The sequence below is a fragment of the Lepidochelys kempii genome, chromosome 5, assembly GCF_965140265.1.
Source record: "Lepidochelys kempii isolate rLepKem1 chromosome 5, rLepKem1.hap2, whole genome shotgun sequence".
NCBI classification, from domain to species: Eukaryota; Metazoa; Chordata; order Testudines; family Cheloniidae; genus Lepidochelys; species Lepidochelys kempii.
The window spans coordinates 16,920,385-16,940,920 of NC_133260.1; the positions used below are offsets into that span (position 1 = coordinate 16,920,385).

At 44.3% G+C, this 20,536-nt stretch overlaps 1 protein-coding gene across 2 annotated transcripts in view; it reads left to right on the forward strand.

The window, feature by feature from the left end:
• The first annotated feature begins 6,822 nt into the window (after window positions 1-6,822).
• Window positions 6,823-20,536, forward strand: part of ME2 (malic enzyme 2) — a 48,898-nt gene continuing 35,184 nt past the window's right edge. For both annotated transcript variants that reach the window (XM_073343547.1, XM_073343549.1), the window contains exons 1-2: window positions 6,823-6,964; window positions 18,852-18,973. In XM_073343547.1, coding sequence (XP_073199648.1) covers window positions 18,866-18,973 — 108 coding nt within the window. In that variant the 5' untranslated portion in view covers window positions 6,823-6,964; window positions 18,852-18,865. The remainder of the gene's footprint in view (window positions 6,965-18,851; window positions 18,974-20,536) is intronic.

The following is a 20,536-nucleotide window of genomic DNA, read 5'->3' on the forward strand; positions in this document are numbered from 1 at the left end:
CCACAGAGCCCAAGTTAAGAACATAGAGACCTGGGAGAAAGGTTGGAATCTGGGGGGAGCAAGGGCTGTTATAGCAGGGATGAGGGAGAGACAAGGGAACGTAGCGGGAAAATCAAATCAGTACCTTAGTTGGCTGTATATTAATGCAAGATGTATGGGGAAATAAGCAGGAAGAACTAGAAATGGTGGTCAATAAATACAACTATGACACTTGGTAGGATAATACACATGACTGGAATGTTGGTATAGAAGGGTACAGCTTGCTCAGGAAAGACTGGCAGGGGGGAAAAGGAGGAGGTGTTGTCTTATATATTACAAATGTATACACTTGGACTGAGATTGAGATGGAAATAGGAGACAGACTTGTTGAAAGTCTCTGGGTAAGGATAAAAGGGGTAAAAACCAAATGTGATGTCAGGGTCGGGGTCTACTACAGACCACCTAACCAGGAAGAAGAGGAGGTTGGGGCTTTTTTTAAACAACTAACAAAATCTCCAAAACACAGGACTTGGTGGTGATGGGGGACTTCAACTACCCAGACATCTGTTGGGAAAATAATAGCATAGCAGGGCACAGATTATTCAACAAGTTCACGGAATGCACCAGAGACCATTTTTTAGTTCGGAGAGTGGAGAAAGCTGCTAGGGGAGAGTTTGTTTTAATTTTTACAAACAGTAAGGAACTGGCTGAGAATTTGAAAGTGGAAGGCAGCTTAGGTGAAAGTGATCATGAAATGGTAGAATTCATGATTCTAAAGAACGGTAGGAGGGAAAACAGCACAATAAAGATAATGGATTTCAAGAAGGCAGACTTTAGCAAACTCCAGGAGTCGGTAGATAAGATAAAATGTGATGAGGTTCAACAAGAACAAGTGCAGAGTTCTGCAGTTAGAAAGGAAGAATCCCATGCACCGCTACAGGCTGGGAATTGACTGGCTAAGCAGCAGTTCTGCAGAAAAGGACCTCGGGGTTACAGTGGACGAGGAGCCGGACATGAGTCAGCAGTGTGTCCTTGTTGCCAAAAAGGCCAATGGCATATTGGGCTGTATTAGTAGGAGCACTGTCAGCAGATCAAGGGAAGTGATTATTCCCCTCTATTTGGCACTGGTGAGGCCACACCTGGAGTACTGCATCCAGTTTTGGGCCCCCCACTACAGAAGGGATGTGGACAAATTGGAGAGAGTCCAGTGGAGGCAACAACAATGATTAGGAGGTTGGGGCACATGACTTACGAGGAGAGGCTGAGAGAACTGGGGTTATTTAGTCTGCAGAAGAGAAGGGTGAGGGGAGATTTGATAGCAGCCTTCAACTACCTGAAGGGGGGTTCCAAAGAGGATGGATCTAGACTGTTCTCAGTGGTAGCAGATGACAGAACAAGGAGCAATGGTCTCAAATTGCAGTGGGGGAGATCTAGGTTGGATATTAGGAAACACTATTTCACTAGAAGGGTGGTGAAGCACTGGAATGGGTTACCTGGGGAGGTGGTGGAACCTCCATCCTTAGAGGTTTTTAAGGCCCGGCTTGACAAAGCCTTGGCTGGGATAATTTAGTTGGGGGTTGGCCCTGCTTTGAGCAGGGGATTGGACTAGATGACCTCCTGAGGTCTCTTCCAACCGTAATCTTCTATGATTCTATGATCCCAAGAGAAGCAAGTCTAAGGGGAAAAACAGTTCAAGAGAGTTGGCAGTTTTTCAAGGAGACATTATTAAGGGCACAAGAGCAAATAATCCCATTGCGTAGGAAAGATAGGAAGTATGGCAAGAGACAACCCTGGCTTAATGATCTGAAACTCAAAAAAGAGTCCTACAAAAAGTGGAAACGAGGCCAAATTACAAAGGAGGACTATAAACAAAGAACAGACATATGCAGGGATAACATTAGAAAGACCAAAGCACGAAAGGAGATTAAACTAGCTAGAGACAGAAAGGTCAACAAGAAAACATTCTACAAATACATTCGAAGCAAGAGGAAGACCAAGGACAGGGTAGGCCCGTTAATCAATGAAGTGGGGGGAACAATAACAAAAAATGTGGAAATGGCAGAAAAGTGCTAAATGACTTTTTCCTTTTTGGTGAAAACTGACAGTTGTGATTGGATGTTTAACACAGTGAATGCCAATGAAAATGAGGTGATCGGAGGCTAAAATAGGGAAAGAACAAGTTAAAAATTACTTAGACAAGTTAGATATCTCCAGGGTCTGATAAAATACATCCTAGAATACTCAAGGAGCTGGCTGAGGAAATATCTGAGACATTACCGATTATAATTGAAAAATCATGGGAGACGGGAGAGATTCCAGAGGACTGGAAAATGGCACTCTATTTGCCCATCTATTAAAAGGGAAATAAGGACAACCTGGGGAATTACAGACCAGTCAGCTTAACTTCAGTACCCAGAAAGATAATGTTTGCATATTGATTGCTTAATTATTTGCTCCACCTAGAAGATAACAAAGTGATAAGTAAGTCAGCATGGAGTTGTCAAGAACAAATCATGTCAAACCAACCTAATAGCTTTCTTTGACAGAAAGAAAAGGAGTACTTGTGGCACCTTAGAAACTAACCAATTTATTTGAGCATAAGCTTTCGTGAGCTACAGCTCACTTCACTGGATGCATATTATGTAATTATTATATAATTATTATGCATCCGATGAAGCGAGCTGTAGCTCACGAAAGCTTATGCTCAAATAAATTGGTTAGTCTCTAAGGTGCCACAAGTCCTCCTTTTCTTTTTGCGAATACAGACTAACACTGCTGCTACTCTGAAACCTTTCTTTGACAGGGTAACAAGCATTGTGGATATGGGGGAAGTGATAAATGTTTACACCTTGACTTTTGTATGGCTTTTGATACTGTCTCATATGACCTTCTCATAAACCAACTAGGGAAATACAACCTAAATGAAGCTACTACAAGGTGGGTGCATAACTGGTTGGAAAACTTCCCAGAGAGTAGTTATCAGTGGCTCATAGTCAAGCTGGAAGGACATATCGAGTGGGGTCCCACAGGGATCAATTCTGTGTCTGATTCTGTTCCATATCTTCATCAATGATTTAGATAATGGCATAGGGAGTATACTTATAAAGTTTGCAGGTGATACCAAGATGGGAGGGGTTGCAAGCGCTTTGGAGGATTGGATTAAAATTCAAAATGAGCTGGACAAACTAGAGAAATAGTTTGAAGTAAACAGGATGAAATTCAATAAGGACAAATGCAAAAGTACTCCACTTAGGAAGGAACAATCAGTTGCACACATACAAAATGGGAAATGACTGCCTAGGAAGGAGTACTGCAGAAAGGGATCTGGGGGTCATAGTGGATCACAAGCTAAATATGAGTCAACAGTGTAACACTTGCAAAAAAAGGAAATATCATTTTGGGATGAATTAGCAGAAGCGTTGTAAGCAAGACATAAGAACTAATTCTTCCGCTCTACTCCACACTGGTTAGGCCTCAACTGGAGTATTGTGTCCAGTGCTGGGTGCCACATTTCAGGAAAGATGTGGACAAATTAGAGAAAGTCCAGAGAAGAGCAACAAAAATTATTAAAGGTCTGGAAAACATGACCTGTGAGGGAAGATTGAAAAAATTGGGTTTGTTTAGTCTGGAGAAGAGAAGACTGAGAGGGGACATGATAACCGTTTTCAAGTACATAAAAGTTTGATACAAGGAGGATGGAGAAAAATTGTCCTCCCTTACCTCTGAGGATAGGACAAGAAGCAATGGCCTTAAATTGCAGCATAGGCAATTTAGGTTGGACATTAGGAAAAAGTTCCTGTCAGTATGGTTAAGCACTGGAATAAATTGCCTAGGGAGGCCGTGGAATCTCCATCATTGGAGATTTTTAAGAGCAGGTTAGACAAACACCTGTCAGGGATGGTCTAGATTAGTGGTTCTCAACCAGGGGTACATGTACCCACAAGGGTACACAGAGGTCTTCCAGGGGGTACATCAACTAATCTAGATATTTGCTGAGTTTTACAACAGGCTATGTAAAACACACTAGTGAAGTCAGTGCAAAGTAAAAATTCATACATTGACTTTTTTATATTGCTTGCTATACTATCCACTGAAATATAAGTACAATATTTCTATTCCAATTGCTTCATTTTATAATTAAATGGTAGAAATGAGAGAGTGTGCTGTGACACTTGTATTTTTATGTCTGATTTTTGTAAGCAAGTTGTTTTTGAGTGAGGTGAAACTTCGGGGTATGCAAGACAAATCAGATTCCTATAAGGGGTACAGTAGTCTGGAATGGTTGAGAGCCACTGGTCTACATAATACTTGTCCTGCCATGAGTGCAGGGGACTGGACTAGATGACCTCTCAAGGTCCCTTCCAGTCCTATGATTCTTCTTGGATTAATTTCAAGACAGTTTTTAAAGAATCACCCCCTCAAAAGAAATGATTTTGCAGCATGTTTCACTGTGACTAAGGCATTTAATATTCCTCAATCATATTGGGCCAGATCCTCAACTGGTTTACATTGACATGGCACCATTGAAATGAATACAGCTACATTGATTTATGCCCATTAAGGATGAATGTTTTTAAATCTCTCTCCTTCAAGCTGTCTTAGCCTGTCACACAGCCTTGAACTTTCATGTTACTAAAACAAGTTTTTTTTGGTTTACATCTTCCATACCATGCTTATCTGAAATGTTTCAGGGACATCAAAGCCATATCGATAAATGCGGGGGAGAGAAGGAGGAAGTAGCTGGGTATGTAATTCACAACAGGTCTCAAAATCATGATTAGGAGAAGAGGGAGCTTTGATTAAATGGGGTTGTAGTGTGTATATATATATATTTATTACAGTTGTTACTATAGCAACTCTGCCTCACTTAACTACACAGTGCTAATTCGCATGCCTAACCATCTGAGTCATCACAGCTAACATGACAAAATTAATAGCTTTGCATCTTTTAACATTAACAAGGCTGCACAGCATCAGACTGGAGAGGGAAAGGTCCCCAGGGAAAGGAGAACCAAGTGGCTCCAGGTGGTCTGAGCAGTGGTGGTTCATACTGCATCTGGCCCCCAAACCAATCACCACCCCTATAGCATAGGGGAAAGTATATTTTCTCTTCTGTAAAAGGGGCTGGAAGGACTGCTGTGCAGTTTTGTGTTGCGATTCTCCAGTGGGCCCTGGTACTACAGTGTTTGGCCTGCCACAGGTGCTGCCCTTCTGTCCAGAGCCGTAACTAAACATTTTAGAGCCTGGGACGAGCAGTCATATTTGCGCCCCCTAGAGGCAATGTGCAGGGGGTCACATGGGGTCATGTGCCCCCTCAAGATTTCTGCCTCCCATTTAGTAGAGAGGTTTTCAAACTGTGGGGCATGCCTTCCTAGCGGGATGCACCCTACAGTTTGAAAACAGTCTACTCCTGCCAAGAGCTGGCAGATCAGAAGCTGGTGGGAGCCGACTGGCCCGCTCAGGCCTCTGGTTCTTTGTGCTATGGCAGCCAGGGTGCTGGCTGGCTGGCAGCCCTCCCTGCCCTGCTCCCCAAGCGGCTGCCTCTGCATGGGGGGTGCTCCACAGACAGGGCGGGCGACACAACTCTGAGCTGTTTCCCTGACACACTCTTGTGTCGCCCCCGAAGAAACCTGGCTGCTGCTGGGGTGGTCCCTGGAGCCAGCAGCTGGAGGCTGCCAAGCAGTGGCTGGTGCGGCTGCCCCTAGACCGCTGCTCAGGAGGTCCCCGGGGCCACTGCACTAGCCGCTGCTCAGGAAGTCCCTGGGGCCGGCTGCCAGAGCAGCGGCTGGTGCAGCTGGCCCCCAGGCCGCTCCGGCAGCAGCCCGTGCAGCTAACTGCAGGGCTGCCCAAGCAGCTGGCTGCGGGGGTCGCTCCAGCAGCAGCCGGTGTTGCTGTCCTGCGGCCACCTGAGCACCTGGCCCTGTGGTCAGCCACACTGGCCGCTGCAGAAGTCATGGAGGTCGTGGAAAGTCACAGAATCTGTGACTTCTGCGACCTCCGTGACAGACATGCAGCCTTACTTATGTCTAAAGCTGGCTTGGTTTGGATGAACCCAGAGAGGCTTCACACTTCTACCTCTCAAATGCCCCTTGTTTTAGTCCTGAAGTTCCCTACCTTCCATGCACTGTGGTGTCCTCTCACTTGTATCATCAAAAATTATTTCCATCAGAACCAAAGAACCCTGAAACTGAAAAAGCGTTGTGTTTACGGACGGTGGGAATTCTACCTCGCTTGAAGTTCCCTGCATGAATAATGAAACTGTGTCCCTCTCTGCACCCCACATTTGGGCTTGTGCAGCGTGAGGGCAATGCACATGAGCCATAGCACAGCATGAAATATGGGTAACGCCCTCCCCCACCCCATCCACTCGATGCCTGGCCCCTCCACACCACCACCCCAGTCTCACATCTCCTGCACCCCTTCAGGCCCCAGATTCTCCCCCCACCCCACTCCATTCCACCTGCCACCACCTCAGTCCCCCAGCCACTCCATAATCACCCTCCCATCCCCACTCCTTTTCCCTCCCTCTCCCATCTCTCTGCAACTAGCCCCACCGGCCTTCCCCCACCCTTGGCTGGGTTCTTCATAGACCCGGGGATAAAACATCTCCCTCCCCCGCCCCCTCGTGTCCCTGCTCATCTCGCACGCTGATTGGCTGTCCCTATTAGCATCTCCAGCAGCTGCTCCCTCCCTGTCTCAGCCCCGCCCCCTGCCGGCGGCGTCGAGAGCTGGGTAGCTGAGCGTCATCCGTCCGCCGCCTCTCAGTAGTTGAGTTGAATTGTCAGTCAGAGGGAACGCCCCGCCCTCTGGAGTGTCCCTCCCAGGCTCTGCCCTGCCTGTTTCATTCCGTGCACGGTGCCGAGGGGGAAGTATCTCTGGCGGAGGAGGGCTGCTGGCTGGTGCAGAGACTAACGCAGGTTCAAGTCCTGGGGCAGCATCACACAGAGGGCAGCAGCAGGAGGAAGAGGTAGCAGCTCCTGCCCTGGTAATTATTTTCCATTTCAATATTAAGAGCATTACAACTCTTTTAAGGCCCCATTTTGGGGCATTTTGTATAAGACTTTGTTTCCTGGTCATTTCCTTCCTGAAACTCTTCCTCCTTAGGAGCCTTGTTCTGGGGCATCTGTCTGCTCCCTGATGTGTGTGGGGCATGGGTGAGAGCCACAGTGTTTGGTTCAGGCTGTGGTCAAGATTAAGCCTGGGTTGTTGTTTATTATTGCAGTCACAGGCTTCACAAATACCAGCATCATAGGCAGCACTTCTGAGGGAGCAGTTCTGTTATAATAAATCCTGCTTGTCTGCTTGCTCTGTCCTGTTGTAACAGGAGCATCGCTGCTACACCTATAGGCCACATTGATGTAGGATGATGAGGGTTCTGTGTGTCTTGCTACTGCTAAACCATCCCTGCCTAAGGATGGCTTGCTCACAAGATGCCTCTGGAGAGCAAATTGGTTCTGCAATTAGATTGCACTGAAAATTATTTCCCCTTTAGGGAGAGTACCGTTCATCCTGCTCACAACGGCTTTGTTCTCGCTCCACTTCCTGCAAACTACTCCATTCAAATGCCGCCTCTTGAAATTAAACCGCTTGCAGTCTTTTCTGTATCTCTTGCTGGTGTCGAATATTCCCTCTGCTCAGCCAGGAAGGGAGTGTGTCCCCCAGACGGGTGGGTTCCTTGTGAACAACTTAATCTTTTTATGAAAGGAAGCAAGATGTATGTTGTTGACACAGTAAAATGGGTTGGTTATTCATGCGTTCTTTTTTCCAAAATAGCAAAAGTGAAAATGAAAACGACAAACTAATGAGTTGCAAGACTTTGCTGTTTTAAACAGAAACCTCTTGAGTCAGGCCACTGTGAAAACACACAGGGCTTAGATACTGTTGAAATATCTGAAGCCCTGTCCCTGAGCTGACAGTTTGCGTGCTGACATTGAACCTGGAGTGAATTTTTATGGCAGAGCCATAAAGCCTTGAAAGTAAAAGTTCATAAATGGTGGAAATGCTGATGCAGGCTTTGAGTAGGAAATGTTAGGCTGGTTGATATTTTTAGGACTAGCTTCTGCAAGCCTTGGTTTGATCTGTTGTTGTCTATCTGGTAAAAGAAATGTCAGTGATGATTTGAAATGCCATTGTTACATTCCTGTTAAATTTCATCTTATTATTACACTGTACGTTTAGATGCTTGTGTTCTGCTTGAGTAAAACTGAGAAAGTCAAGTAATAGCATTAACCCGTAGTCAGTTAAAGGAAACTCTACTGCGTTTGTGATATGGATGAAGTTATGGTAGAAGAACTATTCTTTGTCCCAGAAAAATGTTACCATTGTGACAAATGAATATCTGCTTTGTTGGTGTGTGTGTGTGTATGTATGTATATATGTGCAGTGGTGAGCTGGAGCTGGTTCACACTGGTTCGCTAGAACCGGTTGTTAAATTTAGAAGCCCTTTTAGAACCGGTTGTCCCACAAGGGACAACCGGTTCTAAAAGGGCTTCCAAATTTAACGATCAGCCAAAAGTGGCACCTTAGGCACTGGCTCCGTGGGTGCTCTGTGGCTGGAGCACCCACGGGGAAAATTTGGTGGGTGCGGAGCACCCACCGGCAGCTCCCCAGCTCACCTCAGCTCTGCTTCTGCCTCTGAGTTATATGCCGCCCCACTCTGCGTCTCCTCCCCCACTTCCCATGAATCAGCTGTTTGCGCAGGAAGCCTTGGAGGGCTGAGAAGCAAGTGGTGGCTTCGCACTCAGGCCCAGAGAGGCGACGCGGAGGTGAGCTGGGGCGGGAGGGGTGCAAGGAGGGCTGCCTGCGCACCAGCAGGTAACCTGGGGGGCGCAGGGGAACCGTTCCCCGCCCCAGCTCACCTCCGCCTCCCTGGGCCTGAGTGTGAAGCCACCGCCTGCTTCTCAGCTCCCCCAACCCCGCCCCCAGCTTCCCGCGCAAACAGCTGATTTGCAGGAAGCAGGGGCGGAGAAGCAGAGCATGATGGCCCGTTCAGGGGTGGAGGCGGAGGTGAGGTGAGCTGGGGCCAGCCATGGGGCGGGGAGCTGCCGGTGGGTGCTCTGCACCGACCAATTTTTCCCCATGGGTGCTCCAGCCCTGGAGCACCCACAGAGTCGGCGCCTAAGGCTCCACTTTTGATGTGATCAGTGGGGGGAGCGGCCGCTGTCCCTGCTCCCCCCCTAGCTATGCTCCCCCTCCCCTAGGAGCCAGAGGGACCTGCCAGATGCTTCCTGGGAGCTGCCCCAGGTAAGCAGTGCTGGGACTCCCCACCTTGCCCCCCGGCAGGTCCCTCTGGCTCTTAGGGGCGGGGTGGGCACTCACTATGGTGGCCCACGAGACCCTCCTGCCTGGTTCTGGGGGCAGTCAGGGGACAGGGGAGGAGGTGGATGGGGCAGGAGTCCCGGGGGTGTGGGGGTGGGCCACGACCCCCTCGTGGGGTGAGGAGGGAACGGGTTGTTAAGATTTTGGCAGCTCATCACTGCATATGTGTGATCATGAGCTTGGTATGGGCCTTCTGTGCTCATCGTGACTCCTTGGAAATAACATACGTTGGTGTCATATGAATCCGGTAGGTGATACCTGACAAGAAACTAGAAGCTTGTCTCATGTAAACCGAGAATGTGATGAGACTACAAATTGTAAGCTGTTTGGGACAGGGATTGTCCTTTTTTTTTTTTTTTTTTTGTTCTGTGTTTGTACAATACCAAACACAATGGGGCCTTAGCATGCTGTGCTTTGGTGGATGCTCATTAAATGTTCTCTTGGATTGCAACAGAAGTTTCCATTTCAACAGTAACAGTGGAAGGAACCACTTTGAACTGTTGCATGAGCTAGTGTCTAATTTTAGGTATGTGTTTTTAGAGTCTTTTTGTTGTGCAGGGGGGAACACTTTTTAAAAAGAAGTATTTGGCTGTTCAGTATGTTTGGAATGACTGAGCCTTATTTATAACAGTGAATCGTTTCCATGTTGCTCCTATTTAGGCTACATCTAATTTTAGCATGCAACCCAAATGGTTAGGCTCTGTTCTGGGCTTTTCTGCAGGAAAGTATTTTCTCTTCCAATCGCAGGGTAGCCGTGGAACTGCTACTGGAAAAGAAGGGAGCAATGACCATGGATCCTCTGGTTTTGTTCCATTCCTCCCTCACTGTGTCCCCGGTCAGTTGCAGTGCTGGGAGTCCCAGGGAATCATAGAATATCAGGGTTGGAAGGGACCTCAGGAGGTCATCTAGTCCAACCCCCTGCTCAAAAGCAGGACCAATCCCCAATTAAATCATCCCAGCCAGGGCTTTGTCAAACCTGACCTTAAAAACTTCTAAGGAAGGAGATTCCACCACCTCCCTAGGCAACGCATTCCAGTGTTTCACCACCCTCCTAGTGAAAAAGTTTTTCCTAATATCCAACCTAAACCTCCCCCACTGCAACTTGAGTTACTCCATTACTCCTTGTCCTGTCCTCTTCTACCACTGAGAATAGTCTAGAACCATCCTCTCTGGAACCACCTCTCAGGTAGTTGAAAGCAGCTATCAAATCCCCCCTCATTCTTCTCTTCTGCAGACTAAACAATCCCAGTTCCCTCAGCCTCTCCTCATAAGTCATGTGTTCCAGACCCCTAATCATTTTTGTTGCCCTTCGCTGGACTCTTTCCAATTTATCCACATCCTTCTTGTAGTGTGGGGCCCAAAACTGGACACAGTACTCCAGATATGGCCTCACCAATGTCGAATAGAGGGGGACGATCACATCCCTCGATCTGCTCGCTATGCCCCTACTTATACATCCCAAAATGCCATTGGCCTTCTTGGCAACAAGGGCACACTGCTGACTCATATCCAGCTTCTCGTCCACTGTCACCCCTAGGTCCTTTTCCGCAGAACTGCTGCCTAGCCATTCGGTCCCTAGTCTGTAGCTGTGCATTGGGTTCTTTCATCCTAAGTGCAGGACCCTGCACTTATCCTTATTGAACCTCATCAGATTTCTTTTGGCCCAATCCTCCAATTTGTCTAGGTCCCTCTGTATCCTATCCCTGCCCTCCAGCGTATCTACCACTCCTCCCAGTTTAGTATCATCCGCAAATTTGCTGAGAGTGCAATCCACACTATCCTCCAGATCATTTATGAAGATATAGAACAAAACCGGCCCCGGGACCGACCCCTGGGGCACTCCACTTGACGCTGGCTGCCAACTAGACATGGAGCCATTGATCACTACCCGTTGAGCCCGACAATCTAGCCAACTTTCTACCCACCTTATAGTGCATTCATCCAGCCCGTACTTCTTTAACTTGCTGACAAGAATACTGTGGGAGACCGTGTCAAAAGCTTTGCTAAAGTCAAGAAACAATACATCCACTGCTTTCCCTTCATCCACAGAACCAGTAATCTCATCATAGAAGGCGATTAGATTAGTCAGGCATGACCTTCCGTTGGTGAATCCATGCTGACTGTTCTTGATCACTTTCCTCTCCTCTAAGTGCTTCAGGATTGATTCTTTGAGGACCTGCTCCATGATTTTTCCGGGGACTGAAGTGAGGCTGACTGGCCTGTAGTTCCCAGGATACCTCAGAATATTGTTCTGAAACTTGCTCTCTCTCCTCACCCCGCTTTTCACAGTGAAACCATGTTGGTTCTGCTGGGTTAAGGCCCTTCATGCTTGAAGGAAGCCTCATGGGCAGTTCACCATCCACAGTCCTTATGAGAATTCTTCAGACTAGGGCACCAATTCTTCACACACTTATGCAAGTGCTTAACTTTCCTACCATGAGTCTTCCCATTGAAATCAGTGGAGCTACTCGTGGTAATAGAGTTAAGCACATGCCTTTGCAGGATTGAGCCCTAAATCAGAACAGCACCTTCCACAAAATAGCGCTGGGCAAGGCTGCTTTAGAACCTAATAAGATCATTGTATTAAGAACTCCAGAACAGTAACTGCTGGATCAGTTACTCTATTAAAGACCAAAAAGAAAAGGAGTACTTGTGGCACCTTAGAGACTAACCAGTTTCTTTGAGCATAAGCTTTCGTGAGGTCACTTCATCGGATGAAACCTGTCTATTAAAGACTTCTCTCACATTGTGTGGTGAGATAAGAGCTTTTATGAGTCCCTCGATATCGCTAGACATAGGCTTTCTCTAACTAGCACTTTTGTCAGTCAGGAGTGTGAAAAAACCATCCCCTTGACCAACACAAGTTTCAATGACAAAAGCGCCAGTCTGGACAGCACTGTGTTGGTGGGAGACGCTCTCCCGCTGACATAGCTACCGCCATAGGTGCCAACTTCATGGGTGCTCCAGGGATGGAGCATCCATAGAAATAAATAGTGGGTGCTTAGCACCCACCAGCCACAGCTGTTTGGCGGTGCCCCCACTGAGCTAACCTGGGAGGGGTTTGAGGGAGAGCAGTGAGTGGCGGGCAGGGGCCTCGAGGGGGCAGGAAGAGGTGGAATGAGGGCAGGGCCTTGGGGGAAGAGGTGAAGTGGGGGTGAGGCCTCATGGCAGAGCAAGGGTGGAGCACCCTCAGGGAAAACTAGAAGTCGATGCATATGACTACGGCCAGTCGTTGCGGGTGGTTTAGTTATGCCGGCAGGAGAGCTCTCTCCGGTCGGCATAGAGCAGCTATATGGGAGACCTTACTGTGGCACAGCTGTGCCGATGTCAGGTCTGTAGTGTAGTCATAGCCTTATAATCTAGTACTTCTTTCTATTTGGACTGTGAGAACTCCAGCTTATATCGAGTGCTGCAAGAAGTCTACACGCGTCCTGCAGGTTTGTTTGTTTTAATTGAACTGGTGGGCATTTCCTGCACTGAATGTCTCAAACTGTGAAGGTCAGAGGCATGTTCCCCGCATAAATACTTTAGATTTAATGTTTCTCCTCCCTTGTTGGAGGCTACAGACCCACTGTTGGGTTGATTTGGCCACGCAATGATGAGGGAAAAAGAGGTCTAAAATTCACCTGTGTCTCAGGTGGCCTGTTTACTATTGCTGTTTGAGACAGTCAGCATCTGCAAATGCATTGTATAATACTTCCTAATTCCATAGTACCTTCCTTCATCTGAGAATCTCAAGGCACTTTACAGATGTCAGTTAAAATGGTGTTGTAATTCCTGTGACAGATACTTAAATATCTCCATTCTGTAGTTGAGGAAACTGAGGCACACAACATTGAAATGACTAGTCCAGTGTCCGAATGAATCAGTGGCAGAATATGGAATAGGATCCAGAACACCTGACTCCCAAATATGAACTCTGGGCTCTCTTATACATACACGTATGTAATTTAAGGCCACCCTTAAGGCAAATGGAAATTGCCCCATATCTCGCGCTCAGCAAAGCACTTTCCTCCAAGTGAAGTAACCCTGGTGGAACCTGCTAGGTGGAGGGAAGTTTTGTTTGTTTGTTTTTAAAAGACCTAAAGGGAAGTGCATTTAGACCTGGGAGTCACCCAATTTCAGAATTGTAGTCTGCTGTGTGTGTGTGAGTGTGAGAGAGAGAGAGTCATACTTGGGAAGATCAGCCATGTTTAGTTAACAAAATACCCCAAACCTCCATGCCTGTGCCATGATTAGGGCCCTTTGTTTTCAGTTCTTTCTTTATTTAATTTTTCCTGGGAATTTATCAGTGTTTATTACCACAACAACAAAAATGGGTGAAAATCAGTGCAAAAAAAATTAATAGTTTTTCTGGGTAAATATCGGGGTTTATTTTGGTGGCTGGAAAGACAGGGGAAAGGTATTCCGTAGATTAATGCTTTGAATTCCACCTGTGCCACCTCTGAGTTTAAGAAAACAATACACCTCTAATCCCCAAATAAAACTTTTAATTTGAATAAACAGCTTAGTGTTGTAGACTTGGAACTATTAGCCTACAAATATTAACATTTAATAATTGGGCCACACCATTTGCAGTGCATACACTCAACTTCATCCTTTTCTTGTTTTTTTTTTTTAAACTTTTGAATATTTCCTTGTCCTCTGAAACGTATTCTGATACAGATTTTCATTTTCTTCCCGTTTTAGTATGTAAAGTCTTTAAACTGTTATCTGCTATCAGCTTGAAATGTGTATGTGATGGGCATGAGGTTCATCAGTACGTTCAGATGCACACGCCCTTCAGAGCTTGCGTGTGTGCCTGTTGGTTTATTGTGTGCATCTTCTAGACTAATACATAGCCTTACTTCAACAGGCAGCTTTGCATATATACACACAGGCTAATGTATTATCGTAATATATATATCTCATGCAATGTATTGTATTTTCCTAATAAAACAAGTTATTTTTTATAAATTTGAAAGCTACAAACGTAGGGTGAAAATCAGAAAAAAAATGAATAATACTTGTAAAACCCAGGAATTTTTCAGTAAAAATTGGTTTAAACTGAAAAAAGGACTTAGCCATGATTCAGGACTGTACAGATTCACAAAACAATTGCTACCGCTGTATGTGACAACGCTGGCTGGGCCAAAGGTGGTACTACTATGTAATAAACATTTTGTTTTCCTAGAAACTCAGGAAGCTTAGCGAGGCCTGTGCAATCCTTTAAATTAAGAGTTTCACCCGATATTTAAAATAAACGTTTATTACTGATTCTAGTTATGATAAGTGCATTCTGTATATTAAAGGAAAATTGTACTAATTTCCTATCCAAGCACTCTGACATTTTGTATAGGAGGAAATACTTGAAATATTATTTTAATGATCAGTTGTCGTTGAAACTGAGGGATGGCTGCAAAGCCTTTGAACATGAATTGCAACTCTGCTGAAACATATTACTAAGTATTAAAGCTGTAATTCGTGACCCAGATAAGCTTCAATGTTAATTGAAGCAGACTGCTTTAATTGGCTCTGTGAACTACATGATTCAATTGGGAATGTAATTGTACCTATAAAAGTATAATGAATATTTTCCCCTAAAAGCAGCCTTTGAAATTTAACAAATCCGTAATTGTACTAACAAAAACATTTGCTCTTAGATAAGTGCACTTGTATAATACTAATAATTAGTTTGAACTGGCCAGATGCCTCCTGATAAGATACTCCACGGAGGAAAACGGTCATCCAATATGCTGAAAAATGTAGACGCAGTTAAACAGTGACACAGAATGTAAGCAATATTGTGCTAAAAATTACTGGTTATATTGAATCAAATCTGGTTGTATAACACAGTTCTGTTTAGGGCTGTTGCTTACTGTACTATTGGTTACTGAAGGTAAAAGGGGGGGGAACGTCTAGTTTTGATTATGCTGGCAGATTTTAGATGGCGTTTTATTCCTCTTTCAGTTCCTGTGTTCTCTCTTCTTATCCCTGTTCAGAACTGCACCTCTGCTTACATCTCTGCTTTCACTTCCTTTTATATATTTTTTTTTTCCCCACAGTTGACTTCCCTCCTTTTTCTGGTTGTCTTATGTAGCAAAACATCACCACCTCAACTCAGATCCCTCTTTAAAAACACTCTTCTACAAACCCTTCCAGCACCCACTTACAAACTGTCTAAAAGGTATTAGCACTGCCTTGTGATTGTTCTTCATCTAAACAGCTGTTGTACTGCAAATACAAAATGTAATTTTATAGAGGCTCAATCCTGCAGTTTCTCAGTTGGAGGGTCTGCCCCATGGGCCTGTTTGTCTTACTAAACTTTTATAAAGCAGTGAATAACTCTGGCTCTCATTTATATTTAAAAAAAATTAAGGTTAAGTTTTGCCTTTAAGTATGTCTGTAACTCCCATCGAAGTCAAAGGGTTTTGTGGAGCAAGATTTAGGCCTTTATTTTAAAATGTAAAGGTCTGTGTGAGCTGGAAATGTGGGAATGAATTGAAGAGAATGGAACAAGGGAGGTCAGTTCAGGGGAATGATAAGAGATAGGATGAAATAGAAATGACTAAGTAATAGATCTGGGGAAGGAGAGTCCAGGACAAAAAAAAATGACTAATCCATTTTATTGGGTTATACAGTACCTGGAATTAAACCTCCTGCATTCAAAAGAGGAAAGGGAGTACTGTTTTGTTCATAAGTGCTCATTTGTTGTAGTGAGGTGATTGAATTCAGTTACAGGAAAGAGGTTGGGTTTGGCTTAATTATAGTTCCTTGTTTAAGATATTTAGTACTGACAAATTGAAACCAGCCTCAGAGAATGCTGATGTATATTAAATGTTACTTTTGCATTATCATCTCAAATAATTTTGGCTTCATATGTATAGAGCATTAATTTGAAATTGCATAATAATGGCAAACAAGTGGCTAGAATTTAAACTGTACTCAGAATTGAATTTGCCATGCCCAAATGATGACAGTTTGTAGCATGAATTTAATTTTGTTTTATCAGACCCTGTTCTTTACAAAGTTATTTTTGTCAGCACTGCTGATTAATTCTGACAGGCCAGCTGTGTTCAGTCCACCACCACCTAGTGAGGAATTACTCTGTTAAAAGCAGCATTTGTTTTTAATACTAACAAGACTTCCATTACCCTGTCTACAAACACTAAACTAATGTACTTTACAACAAACCCACTGCACGTATGTGCTTCAAATCACACTTTCTTAAAGTGAAAGGCACATACATACAAACAAAGGAGCAGTGATTGAGAATCAGAGTGCAGTTGCTGTGTAAATAGGGGTAGCGTTCTGCTCCAGTAGAACCTCAGCGTTATTGGGAATGGAGGTTGTTTGTCACTCTGAAATGTTCGTAACTCTGAACAAAACGTTATGGTTCTTCCAGAAGTTTACAGCTGAGCATTGACTTAATACAGCTTTGAAACTTTACGTGCAGAAGAAAAATGCTGCTTTTAACCATCTTAATTTAAATGAAACAAGCACAGAAACAGTTTCCTTCCCTTGTCAAGTCTTTTTTTAACTTTCCCTTTATTTTTGTAGTAGTTTACATTTAACACAGTACTGTACTGTATTTGCCTTTTCCCCCCCCCCCCTTGGTCTCTGCTGCTACCTGATTGTGTACTTCCGGTTCCAAATAAGGTGTGTGTGGTTGACCAGTCAGTTGGTACTCCTGGTGTTTGTAACTCTACTCTGTGGGCAATGAAGAAATGCAAATATGTGGGGGGCAGAGGGGGAGATAATTTTCCTAAGCACTTCGTTAGATACTTTTGAACGGTTTTCAAGGAAATTGTTATTAGATTATACTATATGGTATTTCCCTTCCATCATATAGTGTTTAACAGCTGATTAGATAATTTAAAAGACATAACTTGAATATTTGTAGCAGAAGTTATGTTTGATTAAGATATTGTCATTCCCTAATGTAATTTGTGGTCCACCTATAAATCATTTTATAAAACCAAACCAGGTAGCATTTCACTATTCAAAAATGGCTTACACTTTTTGGTAGTTTTGAATTTGTTACTAGGTAAGGGCTCCCTGTGCAGCTTATTATTCAGTTAGTTTTGATCTTGTGAGCATATTATTGCTCGCTTGAACAAATGTGTGTGCCTTATGAAAGCAAATGTATGTGCATGTGAAAGCTAATCCAGCTCTGTATTTAACTGGGAAAGCCTGGCTTTGATGTAACACAGGCGCAAAGCATTAAAATATAACAAAAATCTGCTACCTCTGGCCCCGTACTGTGAAGTTCTGAGGCTTATCAACACTACATCCTTCAACTGTAAGCTCTTCAGACTGTGTCTTTGTGTGTATTTGTACAGTTCCTGACACAGTGGGCCACAACCCTATTTTGGGCCTCTGGGGTTACAATTATTATTAAACGTTTATATTATGGTGGTACTTAAAGGCCTGTCAGGCCAGGACCTGTACAAACATGTAAGTGGTACTGTACAAATGTGTAAGTGGTTGTCCCTGCCCCAAAGATCTTGCAATCTAACCATAATCCAACTAATAACAATTGAACCGAATGGGATCTGAGGACATTCAGTACTTCATAGGATTGGGCTCTAGGTTTGTAAGGTAACACTAACAGGATCTTACAAGGAGGCTCTGAAAAATTACACCCTGCAGAAATGCATACCCACCAGTTGTCCCAGCAGAGCTCCATTTTTTAAGGGCTGAAATAAGAGTCTAGAGGTGGAAGAGACCTGTTAGTTTATCTTGTTTATTGCCTCTTTTACATTTGCTAGTTTTTCCTCTAGTCTAGTTTTAAATGTGCTAAGTAACAGGGTTTCCATTACTTCCGTTAGGAGACTATTGCACAGGCCAATATATTTTCTCTGTCAGGAAGTTTTTCCTGACATTCAGCCTCCATTGTTCTTTTCTGTACTATCCTATATAATTCTCTCCTCCTTGGTGTTTACACTGGTGGCAAGTTTATTGGTCGCCATTAAAAGGTCAATATTGGCCAGTAGCAGTTTTCTATTCTAAGTACAGGGTGCAAATATCGGGTAATTCGTGGCACATGCTGACTGACTACAGTCCCCTGTACAATAATAAAAGTACCAGTTTTCCAACGTTCTGTCGACTCAGGGTATGTCTACATTGCTCACTAAGCCCGGGCTCTGACTCAAGTCTAAGCCCAAGCATCGCTTCTGTCCACACGCAAATCAGTCTGACTTGGGTCAGCAAGCACTCAGGGTCCGGGTCTTAGGATCCTGTTAGGGGGCGGGTCAGTCCCACTGAGTCTCAGGTCCAAGCCATTTTGCCATGTGCATGCAGCTCAAGCCACAGACCCAAGTCAGAAGGTCTATGTAGTGCACTATGGACGCGTCAGCATAGTTGTGAGGACCCCCTTCCCCTCTTCTACAGAAATATTCTCCACTTTCTTTTTCCTGGCTGCCACAAAATATTATTGGTTATAAGCCTAGGACTCCCCAGGCTAGCACTATCTGATGTGTATTGGTTTCTCCCTCTCATGTTAGCAGGCATAGAAATGTGAACATGTGGTTAAGTATTTTTATATTTGATTTATTTCATTTCCTTTTTCTCAGGTGAACTATAAGAAATGCTCTCCCGATTAAGAGTAGTTGCCACTCCCTGTGCATTGGCATGTCGCACCGTGCACACAAAAGAAAAAGGCAAACCGCTGATGTTAAACCCAAGAACAAACAAGGTTAGTAGCGTGCATTTATCAAACATCTGATCTCCAGCTAGTAACAGTCCTGTGGATCTTGTTCTGGGATTGAAATTATACTGATGTGAGGTCAGGGATTTATTCTGTTCAATTCTGGATCAGTGCCACAAAAGATATACAAGACTGAGGATTCAGTGATGATTTAAAGTTTAATATCTTAGAGCTATGATATCAGGGCTAGCAACAAAGACTTTCTGCCATTATCACTCCTACAAATCCCTGATTTCCAATGGCATAACTAGGGCCCCACCAAATTCACAGCCGTGAAAATTTAGACCGTGGACCATGAAATTTGGCCTTTTGTGTGCTTTTACCCTATACTATATAGATTTCACAGGGAAGACCAGCATTTCTCAAACTGGGGGGCCTGACCCAAAAGGGAGTTGCAGGAAGTCACAAGGTTATTTTAGGGGGGTTGCAGTATTGTCCCCCTTCTGTGCTGCCTTCAGATCTGGGCTTTCACCCTAAGAAAACAGCCTCTTAACTGCAGAAGGAGATATTCAAGGGCAGCTGCAATCCATGGGGACAATGAAACTCTCAAGAGTTAAGATAGGGGTAATGGGAGCTGAAGACAGGCTTTTTTGGCAGCTGGTCCAAGGCTGTGAACTCCCTTCTGTAAGAGATGAGGAAGATCACAACCCTGATTGGCTTGGAGGAAAATATAACACCTGTCTCTTTGTTGTATCCTATCCATAATAGGAGACAAAAATCCATTTCTCTGCTGCTCCTGGGATAGTGGAGAAAAGAATAGTGAGCTATAAAGAGTGACTTCTAACTACCCTGAAAGGAGGGGGAGAAGACAAAACATATGTCTGTGTTCAGACCACTTACATGGATTTATATAATTTGATAGGGTGCTCAGATACCACAGGGGTGAGTGCTGTACAAACACCTCAACAGATAGAGATCTCTAGTGCTTTGAAACTTAGTGCCTGCTAAAATCATGTAGAAAGTGGAGTGTGAGGAGAATTATGTGATTTGTCAAGGTACAAAGTCTTGTGACTTCTCTGAGCTAAAAGCTCTTGGCAGACCAGTGGAAATTATTTCAAAGCCCTCAAGCTTTTCCAAGCACCGGTTGTGCACCAGTGGTCAGAAAGGAAAACAATATATGCTTGCTTTTGGCAGTAGCTTCTACATTTTATTTTTCAAGGATGTAGTTTTATGATAAATGGAGCAAAATGCAATATTTGAAGAGAAGAAATTTGTTGTCGCACTTAATTCACAGTATCCATTTTGATTCAGACAGATGACAATGAAATAAAGAGCCTTCCAGTCTATGATGAGTCTGTTATACTCTGGCACCTGTTTGAGAGGTTCTATGAAACGACTAGGTGATACCATTTGTCTGTTGGGCAACAAGTAGCAATACTAAATGGGGTCCCTTGTTCAGCAGCTCAGCAGAAAAATTAATTAATGTCTGACTGGGGATGGAAAGTGATTTACCCTTGCAATTGTAGACGGTCTTGCTGTATTGGAGATGAGACCAATGGCTGGGGTGGTGTGAGGAAAAATTGCACTGTTGCACCTGATGTATGGATAAAT